This window comes from Frieseomelitta varia, unplaced genomic scaffold, assembly GCF_011392965.1.
Source record: "Frieseomelitta varia isolate USP_RPSP 00005682 unplaced genomic scaffold, Fvar_1.2 scaffold_773, whole genome shotgun sequence".
NCBI classification, from domain to species: domain Eukaryota; kingdom Metazoa; phylum Arthropoda; class Insecta; order Hymenoptera; family Apidae; genus Frieseomelitta; species Frieseomelitta varia.
The window spans coordinates 277,316-298,680 of NW_025110560.1; the positions used below are offsets into that span (position 1 = coordinate 277,316).

At 33.2% G+C, this 21,365-nt stretch overlaps 3 protein-coding genes and 2 long non-coding RNA genes across 11 annotated transcripts in view; 4 read left to right on the forward strand and 1 right to left on the reverse strand.

Annotated features, from left to right (window-relative positions):
• The first annotated feature begins 831 nt into the window (after positions 1–831).
• LOC122535794 lies at positions 832–17,474 on the forward strand. Of its 3 annotated transcripts, XR_006308260.1 has the most exons (4): positions 832–957; positions 1,343–1,433; positions 6,447–6,450; positions 17,464–17,474. It is a non-coding gene; the product is annotated as an uncharacterized LOC122535794 (long non-coding RNA). The 3 variants fall into 3 exon arrangements; XR_006308261.1 differs by lacking the exons at positions 6,447–6,450; positions 17,464–17,474 and adding an exon at positions 1,870–2,041; XR_006308259.1 differs by lacking the exons at positions 6,447–6,450; positions 17,464–17,474 and adding an exon at positions 1,635–1,728.
• Positions 5,551–13,801, forward strand: LOC122535790 (adenosine receptor A2b-like). Its single transcript, XM_043667608.1, has 4 exons — positions 5,551–8,550; positions 11,351–11,562; positions 11,785–12,249; positions 12,665–13,801. Exons 1-4 carry the CDS (start codon positions 8,082–8,084, stop codon positions 13,034–13,036), a joined length of 1,518 nt encoding a protein of 505 aa, XP_043523543.1. The 5' UTR covers positions 5,551–8,081; the 3' UTR covers positions 13,037–13,801.
• Positions 14,094–14,956, forward strand: LOC122535793 (probable DNA replication complex GINS protein PSF2). The gene is made up of 4 exons (XM_043667614.1): positions 14,094–14,414; positions 14,482–14,590; positions 14,646–14,807; positions 14,873–14,956. Exons 1-4 carry the CDS (start codon positions 14,170–14,172, stop codon positions 14,915–14,917), a joined length of 561 nt encoding a protein of 186 aa, XP_043523549.1. The 5' UTR covers positions 14,094–14,169; the 3' UTR covers positions 14,918–14,956.
• Positions 15,057–21,365, reverse strand: part of LOC122535791 (TNF receptor-associated factor 4) — a 34,818-nt gene continuing 28,509 nt past the window's right edge. For all 5 annotated transcript variants that reach the window (XM_043667611.1, XM_043667610.1, XM_043667613.1 and 2 more), the window contains 5 exons: positions 19,210–19,314; positions 17,904–18,065; positions 17,064–17,381; positions 16,715–16,975; positions 15,057–16,414 (listed from right to left, as the gene is read on the reverse strand). In XM_043667611.1, the coding sequence (XP_043523546.1) occupies positions 16,061–16,414; positions 16,715–16,975; positions 17,064–17,381; positions 17,904–18,065; positions 19,210–19,314 (1,200 nt within the window). In that variant the 3' untranslated portion in view covers positions 15,057–16,060. The remainder of the gene's footprint in view (positions 16,415–16,714; positions 16,976–17,063; positions 17,382–17,903; positions 18,066–19,209; positions 19,315–21,365) is intronic.
• On the forward strand, positions 17,973–19,339 carry LOC122535795. The gene is made up of 3 exons (XR_006308262.1): positions 17,973–18,059; positions 18,697–18,975; positions 19,303–19,339. It is a non-coding gene; the product is annotated as an uncharacterized LOC122535795 (long non-coding RNA).

A 21,365-nucleotide genomic window follows, 5' to 3' on the forward strand; every position in this document is an offset into this window, starting at 1 on the left:
AGTTGTCAATAGATGGCGCCACCTCCGCGGCGCTAGTGTTTCTTACCCCGTAAAACAGAGAAATTTTCATTTGCGAAAAAATCTAATTTAACGAAATGAATTGTGAACTTTTGTGATTATATTACCATAATTAGACTCTTAGCTTTCTTTTCATACCCCATTTGACTCGTAAAATGCAGAAATAAGTATTTTTATAAATAATTAGTACCTCTGAGTTACCGCTAGATGGCGCCACCATGCCCATTTTCTGACAGTTCGCACTAATTACGAAAAAAACCTAATTAAAAGGATTAATTTACGAACTTTTATATATGCTTCCTTAAAATGAGTATCCCCGCTTTCTCTCTATGTGTGTTTCGTCCTAGAAAAACGTGTGTGTAAAAAGTCGAATTTTTTTTTCAATAGATCGAAGGATGTCCTTCTCGCACACTGTTGCTTTCCTTGTCTAGCGTCATTAGCGTGCGACAAGGACAGAAATGTGTGCGCGATAGACAAGGATAGCAATAGTGGTAGGCAAGGACAGACTTATACGCGTGGTAGACAAGGAGAGCAACAGCGTGTGACAAGGATAGACATATTTGCGCGATGGACAAGGAAAGCAATAGTGGTAGACAAGGACAGACATTTTTGAGCCATTGACAAGGAGAGTGTGCAATAAGGTCAGACATATGTACGAGGTAGACAAGGAGAGAACAGCGTGCCACAAGGACAAACATATTTGTGCAGTAGACAAGGAGAGCGATAGTATGCGATAAAGACAACAATATAAATTAGTTCCACCATTTCATCGCTACGCGACGCTAGTATTTCAATGCTTCCAGCGGTAACCACATCAAGTGTTTCCTTGATGTACCAATTCCAAAGACATGAATATTGTAAATTGTAAGTGGATGCTGCTTAGCTACGGATCAAGTGCGATCTTTAGGTTAAGCGTGCAGTGTGCGAAACACCTTTAGGGTGGGTGCCTTTTCTTGGCCAAACTTGAAATTCCTAATAAACGGAGCGTCTGAGGTTAGGAGTTGCCGACATTAGCCCTATTGATGAATCTGGCGGTGACTCTGAGACGACACTCCACCTTCTCTATCCTTACATTATACGTAAAATCATCCGCTACAGAAATTTCACCTTTAATACCTTCTGATGAATTGCAAATTGTATATATATTTTCAGTTATATATAGCTGTACCTATGTACAAAAATGAAAAGTCCCATGCAAAGGAAGCAGTTCCTTTCAGTAACCGACCCACTAGATTTTTTGTTCTGTGTGACACTCTCAACTAATAGCTATTTTTAAATTGAAGAATGGATTGGAAATAACCAACCAGACCCACGTTCTTTTCAGGAAACTTCTTATCTCTGCACGACACGTGTTGATGCAAGTATAAGTCATCGTTTTGAATCTTGAGATTATTGAGTTATTACAGTTGAATTCGGTAAGAATATATTTAATTTTATATAAAATATAAAAATAATAATATATCAAATTTTATAATTTGTTTTGCTTTGGGGATTACGAGAGAAATGATTGTAATTATAGAAGATGAGAAACTAATTTTTTTTATAGAAAGAATCATTTATGGTGNGAGAGAAATGATTGTAATTATAGAAGATGAGAAACTAATTTTTTTTTATAGAAAGAATCATTTATGGTGATTCACTTGATTGCTATTTTATGTCTAAACGAGTTCAAATATGTTTCATTGCATTTGTGGTATTAACCTTTTTAATCTCTCCTCGTGAAGATAATTTTCTTTCTTGAATACATTTGATACGAAGTATCCTCGCGTGTACAAAGTAATTGTTCTTTTAATTGGGCCCATGGCCTGTCGTCAGTAGGTTTTAGCAATTTCTTTTTTCATGTTTTCCTAGGTGGGTAGCACCTGAATTATCACACCAAGTTAACTACTCTACATATATAGAGCATAATAAAACATGCCACAAGACAAAACCAATTGAGCCTTGTTAACCAAGTTAATTATAATTCCATTGTAATTTTTCGAAACACCGAAATGTTTTCAGTTTCTTTTATCATTTATCAATCACTTGTAATTTTATTGAATGAAAATTAATCACACCTGTGTATAAAATATACAATAAAATAAAAAATAAAAAAACAAAAAAATTACTAGGAAAATAATTGAAAAGATATAAAAAATATTTTTATTTGAAGAAAGGAGAAAGAAATATTTCGTTTTTTCATATCTTGTTACCTGATCAGGAAGTCCTCCTCCATTTCCAATCACATTAGTCGCATTAAAAGTCGGACAGTTTAATGGCACGGGTGTGTTTATGTGTCGTGTAAGAACATGACCTGTTTTCGATTCAGACCAATGCAAACTCGCATACTTAGCGTCGGTCGTCTAGCCACAATCGTCTAGTCATTCAACTTCGCGTCACAATTAAGGATCCTTTTGTGCCATGTCAAACGACCTGTTATGCGCCTGTTACGTACAATAAGCACGTTTAAATTTATTGAGAATGAACTCGTTCACTGTTCGTTAAGACATCTCCGTTTTGAGGAGGTGTCTTTGAGTAATTGAAATCAAACGTTTTCAGTTACTTCATTGAAGAGAACTGATCTGTCAGGATGTACTCCCAAAATCATAGATTATTCAAACGATTCGTTCCTTTAGAATATTATCTCAATAAGAATATTTAATTCTTTTGCTACTGAAGTCGTTGCAATTCATTTCATTAAAAACTACTCTAATGAATCATCAGTCAATTTTAGATTATGTGTAATCACGTTTCTACATGTACATATGTTGCGTTATTTTCTGATTTAAGTGTTATTTTGAGATGTTTTAATATCGACAGCAATAGCAACCAATTTCGTAAGACGTATACACACAGTTAGCCATAAAACTTGCAATTTTATTGTACATAGTGACTCATAACTAATACGATCATTGGTTTTCTTATATTAAACGAATGAAAATTTCTTTAAACAAATGTAAAAAACATTGACAGTATTTCAAAAATCGAATTTTAATTAATGAATTAACGATTGATAAATTAAAAATAAAACAAAATACCTTTTGTTTTATACAGAAAATAATTATTTATGATCCCTTCATTCTTTCATAACAAAAAGTCGGAAATCTATTACATAACGTTCGACAGAGAAATGCTTTCAAACTAGGACACAAGTCACGCTCGAAAAAACTAAGTTTTCGTTCCATTTGAGAATTACTTTGCAAGCTGGCGCGAGAAATAATTCCATAAATCATTTGCTTAATCAGATTGAAATCTGCATAAACAGGAAATAATTGATAACTGGAACTGAAATTAAAATTCGATGTTGTTGAGTCAACACGTGTCCTTTCCATTAATTTGCAAAGAATTTCATGAAAATTAATTTACATTAATGTTACTAATTAAATTGCAATAAATTGTATCAACTTTGAAAGCATCGCCTCGTACTTGTAGATAAAAATATTGATTCTAACACGAGAGAATAACATGAACGACCTTGATGGTGTCCATGACCCTCCGCCCACTATATTTCCTTACAACGTCGAAAAAGAAACGCGTCCCAACGATCGAGCTGTACATTTCCTTTTCAAAAATTCATCGATTTCACAATATACGGTCATGAAATTCATAAAAGCCGGTAGCTCACTGTGGGTCGGACTAATTACATAATTGTCAGAACAATGTAATAACAGGCAAAGGTCGAAGACACGCTTAAGACCATCCCGACAATTAAAATTCATCGTTAATTCTATCATCGTTAGAATGGAATAATTCAGAAGAAAATTGATAAATATGCAGTATCATGGGAAAGTTATGTGGTCTTATTTTAGATATAGAAGAAAATCAATCATCACGGAAGATATACCTTGCAATAAAATTGGATCCCTAGGAACTAGCTCAGAACTCGATTTCTCACTTCAAACGAACTCCCAAACGTAGAACGCGCACACATAGATCGGATATGAGTATCTTCTGCAAAAGAGAAAACGAAAAAATGCGCAGACCCATTTATCTGGTTAACCTTGGCAGCAATCCGACTCTGTCCAATGTTGAATGGAATAACAAATACCCGCTTGTTTGCAAGATGATCTGATTTGATTAATAATACATTGAGTAAATAGTCTATTCCTGTTGCTTCCTATGAATTATCCGAATTAGTTAAATTTTCAGAATTGTTGTCCAGCAACGATTGAAATAAGATATGGCTAAAACAAGATATATGCGTTATATAAAAATGCGTGATATATAAATGACGGCTAACTGAAAAAAGAAATAGAAATTACTATTTTCGCGGTTAATATTAAATGTGCAATTAATTATGATTGCCTTTCCGAATTTCGTGAAACGAAAAAAATACCTCGATATTAACGAAAGGCACGTTTGACATATCCAGTTCGATCATGCGAGCATGTAGAATGAAATTTGAAAATTCGTTCGGTCTTTTACGCTCGTAGCTTGATGACTTTCTTCAATATTAATGCACAATTCTTCCATCGAGAGATTTATTAAGAAAACATTGTCCTCCAACAATATCTCGTAGTTTCCAACATTTATTGCCATACTTCCTAAGAAAATATATAGAGATCTTCTTAAATTGAAACTCACCTAAGGAATCGTAATCGAACAACTTGGTCAGTTAATAAAGTTCGTAAAAGGAGGAAAAGTTTGCCGCGTCGAGCATCGGTTTATAAAATATATATGACGAGAAGCTCCGCAGAAGGAATAGAACTTTTAATTTTGCCGAAAGAATACTAAATTGCTACTCTTACGAGAAGCGTATTCTTCTCGTGTTCAACAATTTCACGCACATGGACGTGTCGTTTCCTATCACCCATACATACAAACGTGTCACTGATCCTCACTTGCGGTACGCTTATCCAATTACAAATCTCGCAAGATGCTGTTGCAGAAATGCTACCGAAAGATACGTACGTTCACAGACGTGAATCGTTATTTTCTGAAAAACATTGAAAAAGAAATTAGACGACAAGATGTCGAAATCTTTCAGTAATTAATTCTACATCTATTAATACTTCGAACAAAGATAATCTCGGTCGTGATAAAAACATTTAAAATTCAATGATCAATTTAATATCCATTACAATCGAGGGATTTTTTTATGATCTCAAATCTTTGTTTCGAAGTTATACTTGATCTTTGGACAGTAAATATTTTTATACGCCCAGTGATCAGATTTTATTCGGCACAGTATGTTCCTTTTTCTACGAACCTGGGGACAAGTTCTATTTATTAGATATCTCTTTTATGGAATATTTTAACTCTCCAAGTTACTCTAGTATATGACAATCGAAGGGAAAAAAATATTGCTAACTAATCATTTTATAATTGCACCATTTCTTTCCTCCTAGGTTCAAGTGACCCTGTTAGCACCGTCCAAGGATTAATCAATTATAATTAAATAAAACACTAAAATCATGAATATATAACATATAATGTCGATTATCTTCTTCGGTTTACCACTACCACCATAACTTACAGCCGCGTCTATCCCACCTCCACCGTCGCGGTATCCCCGTGTGTCACGAAAAGGAACTCAGTTACGCGCCACGGGGTTGAGAAGTCGGACGTGTTCCCTGGACGCGTGTTCTATTCACGCTTAATTTTCGATTTAACCCGACAGTTTTAAAAAGACCGTGACAGCTCGCATTGATTGCTGACCAATTAGTGGATTGTTCGAAAAAAAAAAAAAAAAAGAAAAAAGGCGCGCGGTGTCATTGATTGACGTTGATTGGTTAAATGAAGATCCGTGTCGCTCTGATTGGTTGCCGAACGAATTCGAATCGATTTTTCCGTCGAGCATTCGATTAATTGAAATTGAAAATTAAATAAATTTAAACTTGAAATTGGATACGTAGTCACTTGACACCCTTTCGCGAAAATAAGGCAAAAATATTATGCTCGAAATTTTGAAAAAAATTTGTGAAAAGAAAATTTTAGATAATGATGATGGGCAAGTGTCACGCTAAGTCTCTATAAATAAAGGTGTACGTAAAAGCTGAGACTAGTGTGTAGGTGTACATGATATTAAAATACGATTGCTACTATTTATGACGACTTTTATTGCTTTTAATTCTATTCTAGACATACTAAGCTGTATCTCAATTTTTCAACATCATCCTCAGATGTTGTTCCAAAATAGTTGATCCACAAATTTTGGACGGAGCTTGAGGATCAGAATGAAAATACGAAGATATCGATACGATTTAGAGATCGTTTCAGTATTTTAAAATAAATATCTAGGAAATTTTTCCATCCAGTTTAGTCGAAATTAAAAATGTCTGAAATTGTGTCGCGATCGAAGTGATCAATGTTGTTCCTTTCCTCGTTAATGTTTAACTTTCCCAAAGGGAAAGACCGCCGTCACATCGCAGTGAAATTAAAAGTTTAATCTATTTTTCTTGTCGAAGGCGAGCAGCTTTTTAATTGCGTCACCGTCAGAGGCAATAAAGGACAGTTCGCGGTACTGCGTCAAGTCAAATGTTTAAAAAAAATGAAGAAGTTTCTTCGCGAAAGGGCTGTATGTAATGCTTATTTGAAAACTTATGCATACTGAATGAAACTGCTGTGAAAACTCAAGGCAGAACAAAGGTAAAAATTAAGCGGGAAATCAAACGGCTGGTAAAAGTAAAATTTTTAAATAAACATAAAGGAAAAATTAAAGAGAGATTAAATCGTTATAAGGAAAAAGAAGAAATAAAGCAGAATTTAATAGAAACGATATCTAATTCGATAATCTATTAAAGAAAAAAGTTAAAAAGAACTTAATCGATTAAACTCTACGAGCCACCGTGTTCGTCCTTTTCGCGTGATTTCGGTCGAAATGAGAAAAGAATTGGTCGAGTTTTGCAAAGAAGAATGAGGGTAATTGAAAAGCCAATAAAAAGGAGCCTTTCTAATTGCTCAATACCGAAGTTTGAAAAAACAGTTTTTAAACTTACGGTAAAAACTCGTGTATGAGTCCAATAAAGAGGTAATCAAAAGCACGCGTGTTGCCGGAAGTTAGAATTACCTTCCGATGAACATGTGCCGGAAGATAGTGTCCTGTAATAAGCTTCGCAAGTGCGACATCAAGACCTGGCTGGTTTCGGAACGTTCTCTAAATGAACTTGATTGCTCACAACCTGTGACTTCCGGTCGTACTGTTTGGACGATTGATTATTTCTTGAGAAGATGTAAGTCTTCAAAGATATCTTAAATTGCTTGAGAACATATAATTACAATATTATATAATATTCATTTGTGGTCATTTTGAAAGAATTGTCGATGTAATGATAATTTTTTATCTATAATCTCCAGTCAGATATTTTGAGCTAGTCAGAAATAGCCAAATTTGGCATTTTATGCAATTAATTCTTTATCCTTGAGGAGGAAGTTCTTTATCTATGAGCCATATATTCGTTACATACATTAGAAAATTTCGAGTGAATTAATACATACCATAAAATACGTACCACACTGCGGAGACAAAGCTCATTACGTGAAAAGTGGCACAAATATCGTTAGTTGTTGCGGCACGTTCGCACAAATAAAACGACCATGCTTCCTCTTTCCGGTACGTGTTAACGTCTTTTTCTTAAAATAAGATCGATTGGTTACCAACGAGCGTGACATGGTCATTGAATAATATTTAATAGTAGCTTGGAAAAATTCTCAGAATAAATAAAGGACAGAAAATGTCGACAACTGATTTCGTTTTTTCGATTCGCTGATATGTTATCTGTCAGTTATTCCTTCTCTATATTAAAAGAGCAAGATCTATCCAAGAACTATCACACTCGCATGATACACTGAACATTACAGATATTCTGTATAGAGAAATTAGAAGAAATTCATTAAAAACGCTGAAAAAACAGTTGGTCACGCGACGCCTTGGATTTTCCATTTGCTAGCCTCGTTTCTCGTATAAATCTGTGGTAAAGAACAAAGGAATATTAATTATAGTTATCAACTTGATATATATTAACAAAAATAAAATGAATTATATAAAAATACCAAAGTAAAATCTTTGTGATCTCGACAGCCCCTGTTTCCTTTGATAAATGTGCCAGTGTGTTAATCATCAGGATTAAATCGGCGAAAGGTAGATGACGATTGCGTTAAAAATATCAGCGTTTATCGTGATGGAATTTCCATCAAATGCCAGCGAATTGGCCGATAATTTGACTGTGACAGCGGTAAACGCGTCGACCCATTCAGAACTTAATCTACCATATACGGTTTGTGAAATTTTGGTGGCGGTATGCGCGGTGTTTGGTAATGGTCTGGTGATCATAGTCTTCAGCAAAGAGAGGAAACTTCGTCGGCGAACCAATTATTACATCATCTCTTTAGCCACGGCTGATTTGCTGGTCGGATTATTCGCCATACCTTTTGCTATTTTGGCCAGCATCGGTTTACCGACGAATCTACACGCCTGCCTATTCACCGTCTCCGTGCTGATCGTCCTCTGCACGATTAGTATCTTCTGTCTGGTGGCGGTGTCCGTAGATCGTTACTGGGCGATACTTCATCCCATGGGATACTCACGCACCGTGCGCACTAAAACTGCCATAGGTAAGAATTAAGATAAGGGCGATGGCTTGAATAACTTAAAATCAGTTCAATTTCTAATTCTTTTAATAGAAAGAGAAGCAAGTGATAAAAATGTAGTTTTAAATTGAAAGATGAGCAAATAATAATAAACATTTCAAAAGATGAATAAATAGTAATTTGATAAGACAGTACCCAACAAATGAAAATATACACGGTGTAGTGGAAAAACATATTTTTCGCAAACATAAAACGAGTTGAACTCGTAAGAATTCCTTTGTTTAGTAATTTCAGGTCATCAAACTTTCTGATAAGAAAGATAGAAATGATTTCTTAATTGATCTTAATAAACGAGTTTTCAAGTTGAGGTTTACCTCAGCTTACAAGTTTTGTAATTTAAGTTAGTAGATAGGATACGATAATGCGAATTATTTCTTAATTTCTTAAAAACCGTTCCATCAATTATTAAAATCAATAAACTAATGCGCATTTTCGCGAGTATTGAATTCTATTTCTATTTCTATTTTGATACGAATATTATTAAATGTTCGATACATTGAACGAAGATAATTGAATGAAGATAGAGACGGAAGAGAACGATGCCTGAACGGAATTGCCGACACGCAAGTAGTACGAGTCGATAATTGAACAAGTCCGCGAAAAGTTCGGAGAAACGCGTGGGTAAATCGAGTAATTGTTATCCACGTCGATGCCGTTGTGCAATCCGATGATCCAATTAAAATTGCCTCTTCTTAGAAATGTTTTGCATGGCACGAATCAACCATTTAATCGAGCTGCGATAAAACAACACCGAGACGGACCGTGTAATTATATTTTGTGAAATTGTTTGCTCGAGTGCACCTGTTATTCAATTTTCCATACATCTCGAATCTTGTTATAAGAGCACGATGTGCTTACATCGAATATTTTATCTGTATTAATGTTTTGCAAAATGTGCATAATTGTGCACTTGCATGGAATGTATGATTAATAATTGAAGTGCTTTGATGTTCATAATGTTTTGAATAATAAATTACAAGTAGAGTCTTAAGCACTCAATTGGCTTTCTATTTAAATAACACACACCATGATAATTTGAATTATAAAATAGTTTAAACTACTTGTAAATAAATTTGTAGATTTTCATGCGCTTTTATGTTTGTTCAAACAATAGAATCTAAATAGAGATTTATTTCATCTATTTATATTTAATATTTATAAATACTCTATTTTTGATAGTATTTTATATCTGTATTTTCTATACACTTCGTTTATAGTATCTTTAAATGCATAAAACCAAAACCAAATATGAGAAGTTTATATGAAATTTTGTAAATGACTATTTCTCTATTGTAATGACAAATGATAATGAATGTTGATCACGTTCCGTTGCATGAGAATCAAAACGTCAATTCGAAACAGTACTCATTAGACAATATTGTGCAGAGATATCCCATTGTTATCAAGTTTTCAATCTTAACTTAATTGTAATGCTACAAAAAATACAGACAAACCTTCTGTTTTGCATTCGCGTCATCTATGCTGCTTTTTCTTAAAGAAGTTGTATCATGTTTCTTCACAGAAATGTAACAGAGTGCATCCCAGACGGCAACAGGTGGTACCTGTTCCTTGCGCACAAGACATTTTAATAACGTACATGATGGAAGTTTATTATATGTATTCCCAAGAAATTGAACTTGAAGTTAATGAATTCATCAAGTATTGAATTTCTTACTCGCAGTCGTTTAATGAATTCCCTTACTTGGAAAATTTTAATATCAGTATACATATTCTTCATAAATATTATTTTCTTTGTAATTATGTTTTATAACTTCAACTAATAATTTATAATAAATAGCAAATGATGTTTTTTCAAAAGAGAATTTTTTTTCTCTAAAATAAAATGTATTTTCTTTTTCTTTAACTTTAAATCTATTTTCTTTAACAGTCTTTTAGACAACTCGTATTCATGATAATCTTTATGCATGCAACTCACTTGTAAAAATAGATAATAACGTAATCAATTTTGTAATCAGTAATCCTCACGATAATTTATTTTATGTAATTAGTAAAAGAATTCGAAAAAATTCTGTCTGCTTTTGACAATGCTAGCATAGAATGAAATACATGTGATATAGCCATCTATTGGATTTCCCAAAGGATTTTCTTTTTTTTCCATGACAAAATTGATTCGTGTTCGCTGAGAAAGAGAACAGGTACCTGAAGAGAAAAATAAAAAGACGAAACTATAAAAAATATTCCATGTTAAAATATATAAATGTATTCCATGTAAAAAATATAGGGATTCGTTAAAATCGAACGTTGATAAAAAAAAGCATTATTAAAGTTTGTGTTTTCAACTATAATTCATGTGAAAGAGCTCGATATTCTATTGGAAAATCGAAGACAGTTGTGAAAAATTTAATGGCACGGTTAGACGTTTCTCATTTCATTAACGAGCTGCCTGACCATGATTAATTTAAACGTTTCGCCTGTTTATGGTACGAGTGATTTTAATTACGAATACGCTGACTGATACCATTTCTCCAACGAGGGAAAAGGTGCGTTTATTGCTATACTCTCTAATCGATAACGTTCACGTGCACCTCTATCATCGGCTCCTTTGACCGACTTTCATTCTCCTCTTCTATATCTGGATCTCTATAAATCTTTCCATCTCTTCCTGATGTATTTATAGAATTATTTTTCGTCAAAAACTGTGAAAGTAAAAATAGTTTCATTTAAGTTCTTATCCAATGGTAATTTATCTGGAACAATTGACAATAACGAAGATATAATTTAAAAGTTAGTTTCGTTGTTCCAGGTATAATCTGCGTGTGCTGGATCGCCGGCACACTGGTCGGCTTCCTACCGCTTTTAGGTTGGAACGCGGGCAAGAAATCTAACGAGAAATGCATCTTCACCGAAGTGATGGATTACGATTACTTAGTGTTCCTGTATTTCGCCACGATCATCTTTCCCGCGCTATTAATTGCAGCCTTCTACACCCATATATACCGAGTGGTCGTAAAGCAGGTCAGATACTTTTACTGTAAATATACACCCGACGTACATACTGTATGCACGTGAATGATATGCAAACACAGCAATGAATTAACGAAATTAACATTCTTTAATTAATCAAATAACCATGGAGAATTTGTCTTCCGTATAATGAATTCTCATGAAATAAATATACTGGATATTCTTTTTTCAGTTATCGTTACACGTTATCGTACCAAAGAAATATTCTTGCAGCTACAACAAATTGTAACAATGAATCCGTGCCGCCGTGCCGGAAACCAGACATGCATGCTGCGCTTGCTCGGGGCAGCTAGGAAGCGTGAAGTGAAGGCAACGCAGAATCTATCGCGCATCGTGCTCTTTTTCATTATCTGCTGGTTTCCACTTTACACAATCAACTGTGTGATGGCGTTCTGTCCAAGATGTAGGGTTCACGATGTCCTGATGAATTTTTGCATAATCCTGTCGCACTTGAATTCAGCTGGCAATCCGTTGTTATACGCTTATCATTTGAAGGACTTCCGTGCGGCACTTAAGAATTTCATGTGGAAGCTTTTATTTCCGCACAGCGACGTGAAATCCAGCGTGGTCAGCGTGATTCACGATCGTGGATCTTTGGTTGGCTCTCAGAGACAATTCCAGAGGCAAGTAGGGGGACTGCCATCTTCGAGGGTAGCCAGACCGAATTTATTGCGGCAGGTAATGTTTCATCGATTACCATTTACTAGACTACGGACTTTTTACGCATTTGTAAGAAATTTGAAAAATACACAAAATGAAATACTGTGTAAAAATATATAAAACATCTAAACTATATAATGCCCGTTATAATATTAAGTATGTAAAACAATTTTTTACCTAGATACCATTTTTTTTAAATTATGATCTTAAAATTATGAATTTGCATAGATATCGATAGTCTATCAAATGTGTGATCGACGAGAATAAAAGTTTTTGAACAAATGTAAGGGATAAAATGACATTTAGTAATCCCCGTTACCGTGCTTTATAGCTGTAGTCTATCATTTTCTCGGGGAATGAGATTGTCATTTTATCGTGAAAATTATTGGCACAGTGTATATCTTATCTTATTGATTGGTCTTTTGATCAACAGGTAACCGATATGAAATCAAGAGTGTCATTCTCTATTCCTCGAAACGTTTCAGTTCGAGAGAAAAACGTTGGAAACGCATCGAGCTCTTCGAGCGATAAACAGGAAAATGACAATGCGAGCCAAAACAGCAACGAACTGCAACAAAATGAAAGTGACAATTTCGGAAATGTTAAAATCGACTCGAGTGTCTCGAGATCGTCGATGGAATTACAGACTTACAAACCTTTAATACCGCTTCTTCCAGCAGAGGTAGATCACGTCGAGGAGACTCCACCGGCATCCATCTTTGTTATCGAAGTGGATGTAAATCACGTGGAGTCCGTTCATGAAAAACTTGGCGAGGAATTAACGGAAAATAAGGATAAAGGTTGATGAATCTTCCACACTTCTGATCTTGAGCAAATTCATTAAAATTGAATCCTGATTCAATTTAATCTAAAAATCGGTGAATATTAATTTCACTATTGATAATAAACTACTAATAACGATATATATGGTAATTACTTTTTGCCATAAATTATTGAAATTGCAAAATAAAGTTTCCCAGATGTGACGTATCTTTGATGTTAGTGTATTATAGTTGTATATGTATGATATTTTGAATCCTGGTGTTAATACTTCACACAAAATACGAAAAAGCATTAACTTTTAGTAAAATAATGAATATTTGATTAAATGTATTTTGAGATTACATCTTAATCGTAATGGTGAACAATGATAATTACAAAGAATGTATTTAAAAAAATTTAACCTTACAACAACCATTTTTCTTATGAATAACGAATAATTTCAAAAATAATATACGTACATTCTTAAAACAAATTTCTTAAAATAAATTCATTGTTAATGGTAATTAATCATTAATAGATATATAACATATTTGCAAGTACATATCTATAATGGGAAACAACGATCTCATATAGGTTACATTTCATGAATATGTAATTTGCATGGAAATTATGTGAAACATACATTAAGAATAGAAATGTCAATCTTCCATAAATAAATTATGTAGATGAACAAGTCAATATTAGAATTTTAAAACTAAGAAGTAATAATAAAACGATCTGTACGTAAATGTTCATTCCACATTCTGTGTATCACGCGACAACCGAAATAAATGTTACGAAAATATCATCTATATCCACTAAATCATATTACTTTTTAATAACCTAATACTACCTGACAATTCCAGCACAGAGACTACTTTATCTTGAGCACATCTTGACTACTTTATCACATTTTATTTCATTTTTTCTTTCAAACGAATTTTGTACAAACCGTTTGTACAAACGGATCACTAAACTAATTCGAATACATTGAATCAATAACACGCATGCGCTGTAACTACATTTGAAGTTACTATAACGTGCAACAGGTAGCGTTTCAAACATGGGACATAGGCAAGTTTCCCGCCAAAAGTTAGTCGATTCTCAACGTTGCATTGTGTACGATTGTTGGTCTTGTTTGGAAAATGTTTTTACCGTAAAATCAGATGCTAAACAATGGATCCATGTGAAGTCGAATTTCTCAGTGAGAAAGAGCTAGTCAGTATTGTACCGAATTTTAGTTTCGACACGATCCATTTAATCTCAGGATCAGTCGGCCCTTTTCGAGCTGGTTTACCTGTCAAAGTTCCGATATGGTTGGCAGTGAACCTGAAACAGCAACAAAAGTGTCGAATTATTAATCAAGATTGGATGGACGCTGATTCTTTGAACGAGGCAAAGGAAGAAGAAAAATTATCTAAGTGAGAAAATTTCCTTCTGATGAGATACACATTTCTTCTCTCGTATAAAAAAAAGGTATGATTTTAGATTATTTACAAAAATGCCCAGTAACCATTACATGGAGGAAGCACAGCTTTTACTGAATGTTGCAAGCGATGATATATCTGATGCCGACAGAATAAAGACGGCTATAAAGGTATTAAGTATAGTAACTATATTTTTTAATACTAATGTGTTAATTAATTTTTTAGGATATATGGGACATAAGAATGTCAAAGCTTCGTACATCAATTGATGCCTTTCTTAAAAGTGAAGGTTTACATGCAAAATTAGACCATTTAACTGCCATGGAAATCAATAGCGTTCGTCCACTATTGCCACATGCTCTGGATCAAATGCTGAGGATTCAAACTGTATGTGTATTCTATAAAATAATAAGTAAATAAAAAACAGTGTGGAATGAATTTTATTTTTTCAGGGTGGAAGAGCAACACAATCTCATTATTCAGGAACATCGCAATAAGTTGATCATTGATAATTTTTAGTTTGTAAATATAATTTAGTTTGTATATATTTATGAAATTTTCATAATGATCTTATATGAAGAAATAAAAAGGGTTGGATATAATAGAATAATGTATTCATAAAATATAATATACAAATGCGATATAATAATTTTATTATTTCTTATTTTTAGGTTCATTACATACAGTCACTAGCATCTCAATCACAATTTCTCGTTATTACTAACATGTAGTAAACTTATATTTACATCGGTAAATTTGTTGCTTTGACTAATGAACTTGCAACTCGTTTATCGCTATATTTCTTTTTTTTCACAATATTTACATACCTTAAGCTTATAATACACAGTCCTTTAATAATCTTTGATTTGAATTTTTAAGGTAGATTTCGTTATAATAAACTTACAAAACTTATAAAACAGTTAAGTTGAAGAAGTTGATCTGTTCAAATATCAGTCAGAATTTCAATCCTATATTAAGTTTGCAAATCAAATTGTCTAGTGTAGAACACATGGAAATGTATGTTACAAAATAAAAGATGAAAATAATTGGGAACAGTAGTAAAATAAACGAGTTTGATGCTATAAATGAGAAATTAAAAAATTCCGATGGTTGATATACACAATTATTCATCTTGTTCCCATTTAACTGAGAAATATATTCCTTTAAATAATTAGAGGATCGCCTGTTCATATTAAAGTATCCTAATCTTCAATGTTATATATAAAGATAATCAACATAAATATTATCAATGTAATAAAGAAACAATTTCGATCATAATCAGTATATAGTTTTCCGAATTCAGATCCCCTAAATGTTATGTAGAACAATAGGGGAAATTATTTCTTATTTTGAGTTACTTTCGTTTAGTATACTTTTAGTGCAACGACGTGTTTTATATGACGTCAAGTACTTCGGCCTATCACACAAAGTATACAATTAATAAATATCAAGTACCATTAATCGTTTACTGGTTTGACGATACGTGTAAAAGTAAGAAATGTGAATGTGTACGTGTATGTGTGTATGTTTGTTTGTTTGGAGTGTGGTGTAACAATATCGAAAGTGTTACGCGGAACGATAGTGATTGAGTTAGTATGATACAATGCATTTAAAAATACGATTCGACGTTATTATCGCTCTCAGACAGCAACTATTTTGCTGGGATCGACCTTTACCCGGATGAACATAGTATTATCTTTAACAAAATGCCGTTTTTTCACCATTTCATGAGAAAGAAATCGGGGGAAACCAAAACCGAGAGAATCAGGCTCGCGGCTGGGCCTCTGGAAGTTTTTCCATGTTGGATCTGGTATAAAACTTTCCACGATATTGCACGCCTTCTCTGCGACAACAGTCTGGTCAAATATAGTAAAGGACACGCTGTGGGAAAATGGCCATCGCAACAGAGCATCGTATTCTCCAGGAAGAATTTTTATGTATATTGAGATATGACTTCCTTCGCCAGTACCATTTCCATTTAAGAAAAGTGATGCCTGAAATATTTAACATTTCTCAGTATAATTATGTACTACATTAAAATTTTCAAAGCAGTAATTCAACTTTATTTGATGGAAGAGTCTATTTCTGAAAAGTCTTAATATTAAAACTTTAGAGTCTTTAATATGTATTTAAATATATATATTTAAATGAATTAATATACCAAAGATATTTATATATTAAAATATTGTTATTTCCAGTAATTATAAAAGCAAGAAATCTAATACTAATTATCTTAATTGGTTTGATAGTTGCTAGAGAAGAACAATTTAGAATTAATATTAACTACTGTTTACCTGTAACTTGTAACCATATTGACTAGTGTAAAAAGGAGGGCTAACGAGTTCCATTCCCTCTTTGGCTTTTGCCTCAGACATTTTGGCGCTGTAATCTGTAATCTTCCATATTAGTGTGCCTGTGTAATTTAATGATAGTTTGCTAATAGCGGATTTCAGACTGGTTATCTGGTGCTGCTGTTTTGTTACTACACTGCACATCAAACTTAAATGCATTTTTGTTGATTCTTCCAAATGCTTATCCAACGAAAATCGATTTCCCTGTAACAAACAATAATATTTTAATATCAATCGTCAAAAGGTAAGATGTAAGAGTATATAAATAATTTAAATCAATAAATTGATGTACCTTAAAACGACAGCCGGCATCCTTGAAAGTACAGGATAAGAGGTGTGTAGTGCAATGATCTTTCAAGTGGACTTCGAGATCTTCTCTTGGTAGGACGGCAGTTTCACAACGGTGTGGACAGGCAACTGGGAAGCGGCCGCACTTGGCGTGATGAGCACCGAGCGTGTCAAAAACGAACTCTTTGTTGCAGTAACGACAGGCTACCAGTCTTTTCGCGCATTCACCTAACTTGTGTTGACTGAGGTGCCTTCGCTGTACTTTCATGCCACACTTATTCTCGCAGTAGAGTGGTTCATAACCACACGTCCCTGTGTGCTTCTAAAGGAAAAAAGATAAAAACAAAAATATTAGTTTAAATAATTAAGAGTAAAAAAAAAGTAAGTTGTTTGTTTTTATACAGTGGTTCAGGAAGTAACTTTAATTGGAACATCCAGCATTTAGTATTTAAATAAGTATAAATATTGTAATTATGTTTTAACTCTGAGTATAGTTAATTACAGTTTCAAATTACATAAATATGCTCCAAAGTTTCAAGCAGGAATGAATATTTAATAAAAAATTAATATACAACATACAATATATTATGATATAATATGAATATATTTATTCATATAACCATTCCATGTATTCACAAAAAGTTTCCATATGTGTTTAAATACTTTCGACGAATCACTGTGAGCATCCATCCGCGATTAAAATATGGAAACGATGGAAAAAGAATTCCAGAAATTTCGCTCGAGCTCATGAGGATGCTTTCGCTTCCATCCGTTCCCACTATAGTAAACAGTTAACGGTTGGCACTCGAACGCGATTCTTCTAATTAATGCAGGCGGCGGTTACCTCGAGCGTGTGACCGGTGAATTCTTTGGCACAGAAGTCGCAGCGTGCTCGCCGCTGGGCGCAAGTGTACTTTAAATGGTCCTCCATCAGCACACGGGGGATCATCGCGCCGCATTTATTGCTGCAGGGGACCGCGTCGTGCTTGCAGGTATTCAGGTGAGCCTAAACAGGATATAATGCGATTTTTACATTGGTCAGACTTGAACGACGCATTCCTTTTACTCCGATCGGATCGGTTCTCCTCAGATCTACTTCGTCGTGCGTTGCGACAATCGGGTGAATGAACCGCATACCGGAGATCGAAGGAATAGTAATATATAGTGTTTACAATGGCGTGCAGAAACATTGGATTGAAATGTTTCTTCTGTGAGAATTATGTGAGGAAATTTTTTACAGTTAGTAATTTACTGATTCCTTAACAGAATTCTTTAACGAAATCGCATGATAAAAAAAAAAAAATAAATTTTTAAAGTAGGTTTTATTCGATGACTTTTAAAACTACAAAACATAATTTGAAGAAGTGTGTTAATTTTAATTCTTATTTTAATTATTAATCATTTTCCAACTATTACTCACGTAAATAATAATTGTTTAGAAAATAATAAAATTTTGGCAATAAATGAAATTTATTATGACAACTGATTACAATCCAACATTTTTATACGTCATTATATATTTAATTATATATGGCGAAATCATTAAATATTGCTGCACGTGTAGAATTATTTAAAAAGATTACAATAAATTTATTTCCAGGTCAATCTTATTAATTTATAATTTTTTCTGACAACAGGATTTCCTCATTGCTGATTACAATAGATAGAAACATGAAGCTATTAATAAGAGATTTATAACTTGTAACGCGACAAGAGGTCATGTAAGACTCGATATATTAATAACGGTAAGAAGAATCGATAATTATTCCTATAATTGATTGGAAGGCCAGCACAAGTTATCCATAAGCCGTGTGGGAGTTAACAGTGCCGGGACCAGTTCAACGACCTATCAGCGCAAGGTCGCCCAAGATCAGAAATGCATAATGAAACGATCTTGAAAGCGTATACTTGTTGAAGTAAGGATACACAAAATGTTTAGTGCGTAATTAATATTTAAGAAAACTCTGATTTTTAAAGAACTTTGTTCTTTACATATTCACAAAATGAGTAAAAGTTTCATAATAATTTAACAATGGATTTCGCCTTTGTTCACAAAGCTTTTCAATTATTTTAACAATCATTAATCTCGCTATATAAAAATGGAACATTGAGACTAATTGAAACTAACAGAAATATATATATAATATTACCTTTAACTTTCGAAGTTCGTCAGACCACTTGCAGCCATCCTTATGATGTATGCAATATACAATGGAGCCCATTATTGCCTTCTCTGCTTCCAGGTCCTGGAAATTCTGTAACACAAAAAAAGAAAGATGAGAAAAAAAATTCGTATCTATCGTTCTATTCAAGAAAACCAAATCCTATCAAATTGCTTTGGACTAACAAAAGAAACCAGATTGATGAATACAAAATTGGACAGTGCCACGGAAATTCAGTAAACAATGGTTAGTCGAATAATGTGTTCGATCTATTGGAACTCGAACGAATAGGTTCCTGAATTGTTCGGTTTCTATCGAACGGTATGGTCGAGTGGAACGGAACCTCTTAGAACAGAACGTGGGTAGCGATTAATTGGATAACAGGTAGTTGTTACTAGGCGATCCTGTCCGTAAGATGAGTATACATTGGGTCTTATGTCCAATAAAAAAGCCGTTTGACATTCCAATTATTGCCACGGTGAAATATGATAATCAATTTTCAATCACGCGACTCTGTCGCTCAGTTTTTCTATTTTACATAAGTAGGAATGTTTCAAACGTCTTAGAGTCTTCTTCTTGAAGACTGTTTTGTAATCGAGAGATGATAAAATCAGATAAAAATCGAGATAGTAGACTCTACATGGAGGATTGTCGAGATTGTTGTGTTTTATGGAAGAGTTGTAAATTTTGATTTGGACCAGGTTGAAATATCATATTAAGTGTAATATTGTACTACATTTTATAGTAGATGTTGTTGATATAAAAGATATTGTTGATGTAAAATATTTTTGGTTTCAAATATTGATCTATTGTACTTTCCTCTTCCTTCAGTAGAATAGAGAATTAAATTATTTAATTCTGTTAGATATTTCTTCGTCTGTTATATTACAACGCAATATTAAAGTAAATTATCAGAAACGTGATAAAGTTAATCCTGAAATCATTGAAGTATTATAAACTGCTTGAAGTATTATGAAATGGTACAGTGTAATATTTTTAAAGTTCTTGACATTGATTATTTATTTTTCCATTTGTTATATATTCTCAGATATTTAATAAAGTTAATTCTTTCTAAAACTTTGGGATTTATATGAACTATCACTAATATTTTTAAATTTCTCAATAACAAATAATTTCTTCTTCTTATTATTATCATATTCTATTGTTGAGATAAAATTATTCAAAATTCATTTGATCACAACTCGAAGGCTGCGAAATACGTAACTCATTTTAAACAGAGAATTAGTAATATAAACTCCGTATGTATACGAAAAGCTATTTGCTCTTGATAACGCTAGAGTAGTTGGAATTACAAAGTCATAAAATCTCGTCTTTTCTTACATGATAATAATGAAATCGTTGATATTGAACGTTCAGAAAAATTTTTTATAAGTACAAAAGTTTTTATGATAATTTTGACAGCCTTTGACATTATAGTGGAATTCTATAAAATGATTATTATAAATATAAATTCGATAATAAATCAAATGAAATTTTATAAGTAAACTTTACGTATTACAAATCATTTGATTTATTTGATTACAAATGATTATTAAATTATAAATTTATTACAACATAATTTGTAACATAACAATTTTCACTAATATTATTAGTTAATAAATTATTGTGAGACGATCTAGATATCGATTGATAAAATTCACTGAAATTAATTCATATTGACTGAACTTTTTTCGAAAACATATGCCACGAGATAAACGTATCGGGAATTCAGAACGATTATGAGAACATTATACCTAATCTTGCATTATCGAGTAGCTGTTGGTAATATCACAGTGATTCTTATGATGCCGCTTAAATGATAGACTCTATCGACAAATACACGCTTCCATTGTTTGTATGCTAAATGGGATCCCATTAGCGTCTAAATGGTTCCATCAATGGTGCTTGATTGTTAGAACAACTACTGTGTTCCATTTTTACTCTCAAAATTACGCTCTAGCGAATCTAATTTTGCTGCCATCCACGTAATACGTGATGTTATATCAACAGTTTCTTTATGTCGACAAGTGTAATTTTTTCTGCCAAGATTACCATTTGTTCTCTACGTCGATTGTCAATATTGCGATACCGCTGAGTTTAGTGAACTACTGTTAAGAGTTTCTGCTAACGTTGCCTTTTCTTTT

What these genes read in the sequence shown, in the direction of transcription:
- LOC122535790 (XM_043667608.1), top strand. Translation starts at nt 8,082, where the DNA reads ATGACGATTGCGTTAAAAATATCAGCGTTTATCGTGATGGAATTTCCA. An exon ending in ACCGAGTGGTCGTAAAGCAG is followed by an intron (nt 11,563 to 11,784) that starts GTCAGATACTTT and finishes ATATTCTTGCAG; the next exon opens with CTACAACAAATTGTAACAAT. An exon ending in GACCGAATTTATTGCGGCAG is followed by an intron (nt 12,250 to 12,664) that starts GTAATGTTTCAT and finishes TTTGATCAACAG; the next exon opens with GTAACCGATATGAAATCAAG.
- LOC122535793 (XM_043667614.1), top strand. Translation starts at nt 14,170, where the DNA reads ATGGATCCATGTGAAGTCGAATTTCTCAGTGAGAAAGAGCTAGTCAGT. An exon ending in GAAGAAGAAAAATTATCTAA is followed by an intron (nt 14,415 to 14,481) that starts GTGAGAAAATTT and finishes GTATGATTTTAG; the next exon opens with ATTATTTACAAAAATGCCCA. An exon ending in AAATGCTGAGGATTCAAACT is followed by an intron (nt 14,808 to 14,872) that starts GTATGTGTATTC and finishes TTATTTTTTCAG; the next exon opens with GGTGGAAGAGCAACACAATC.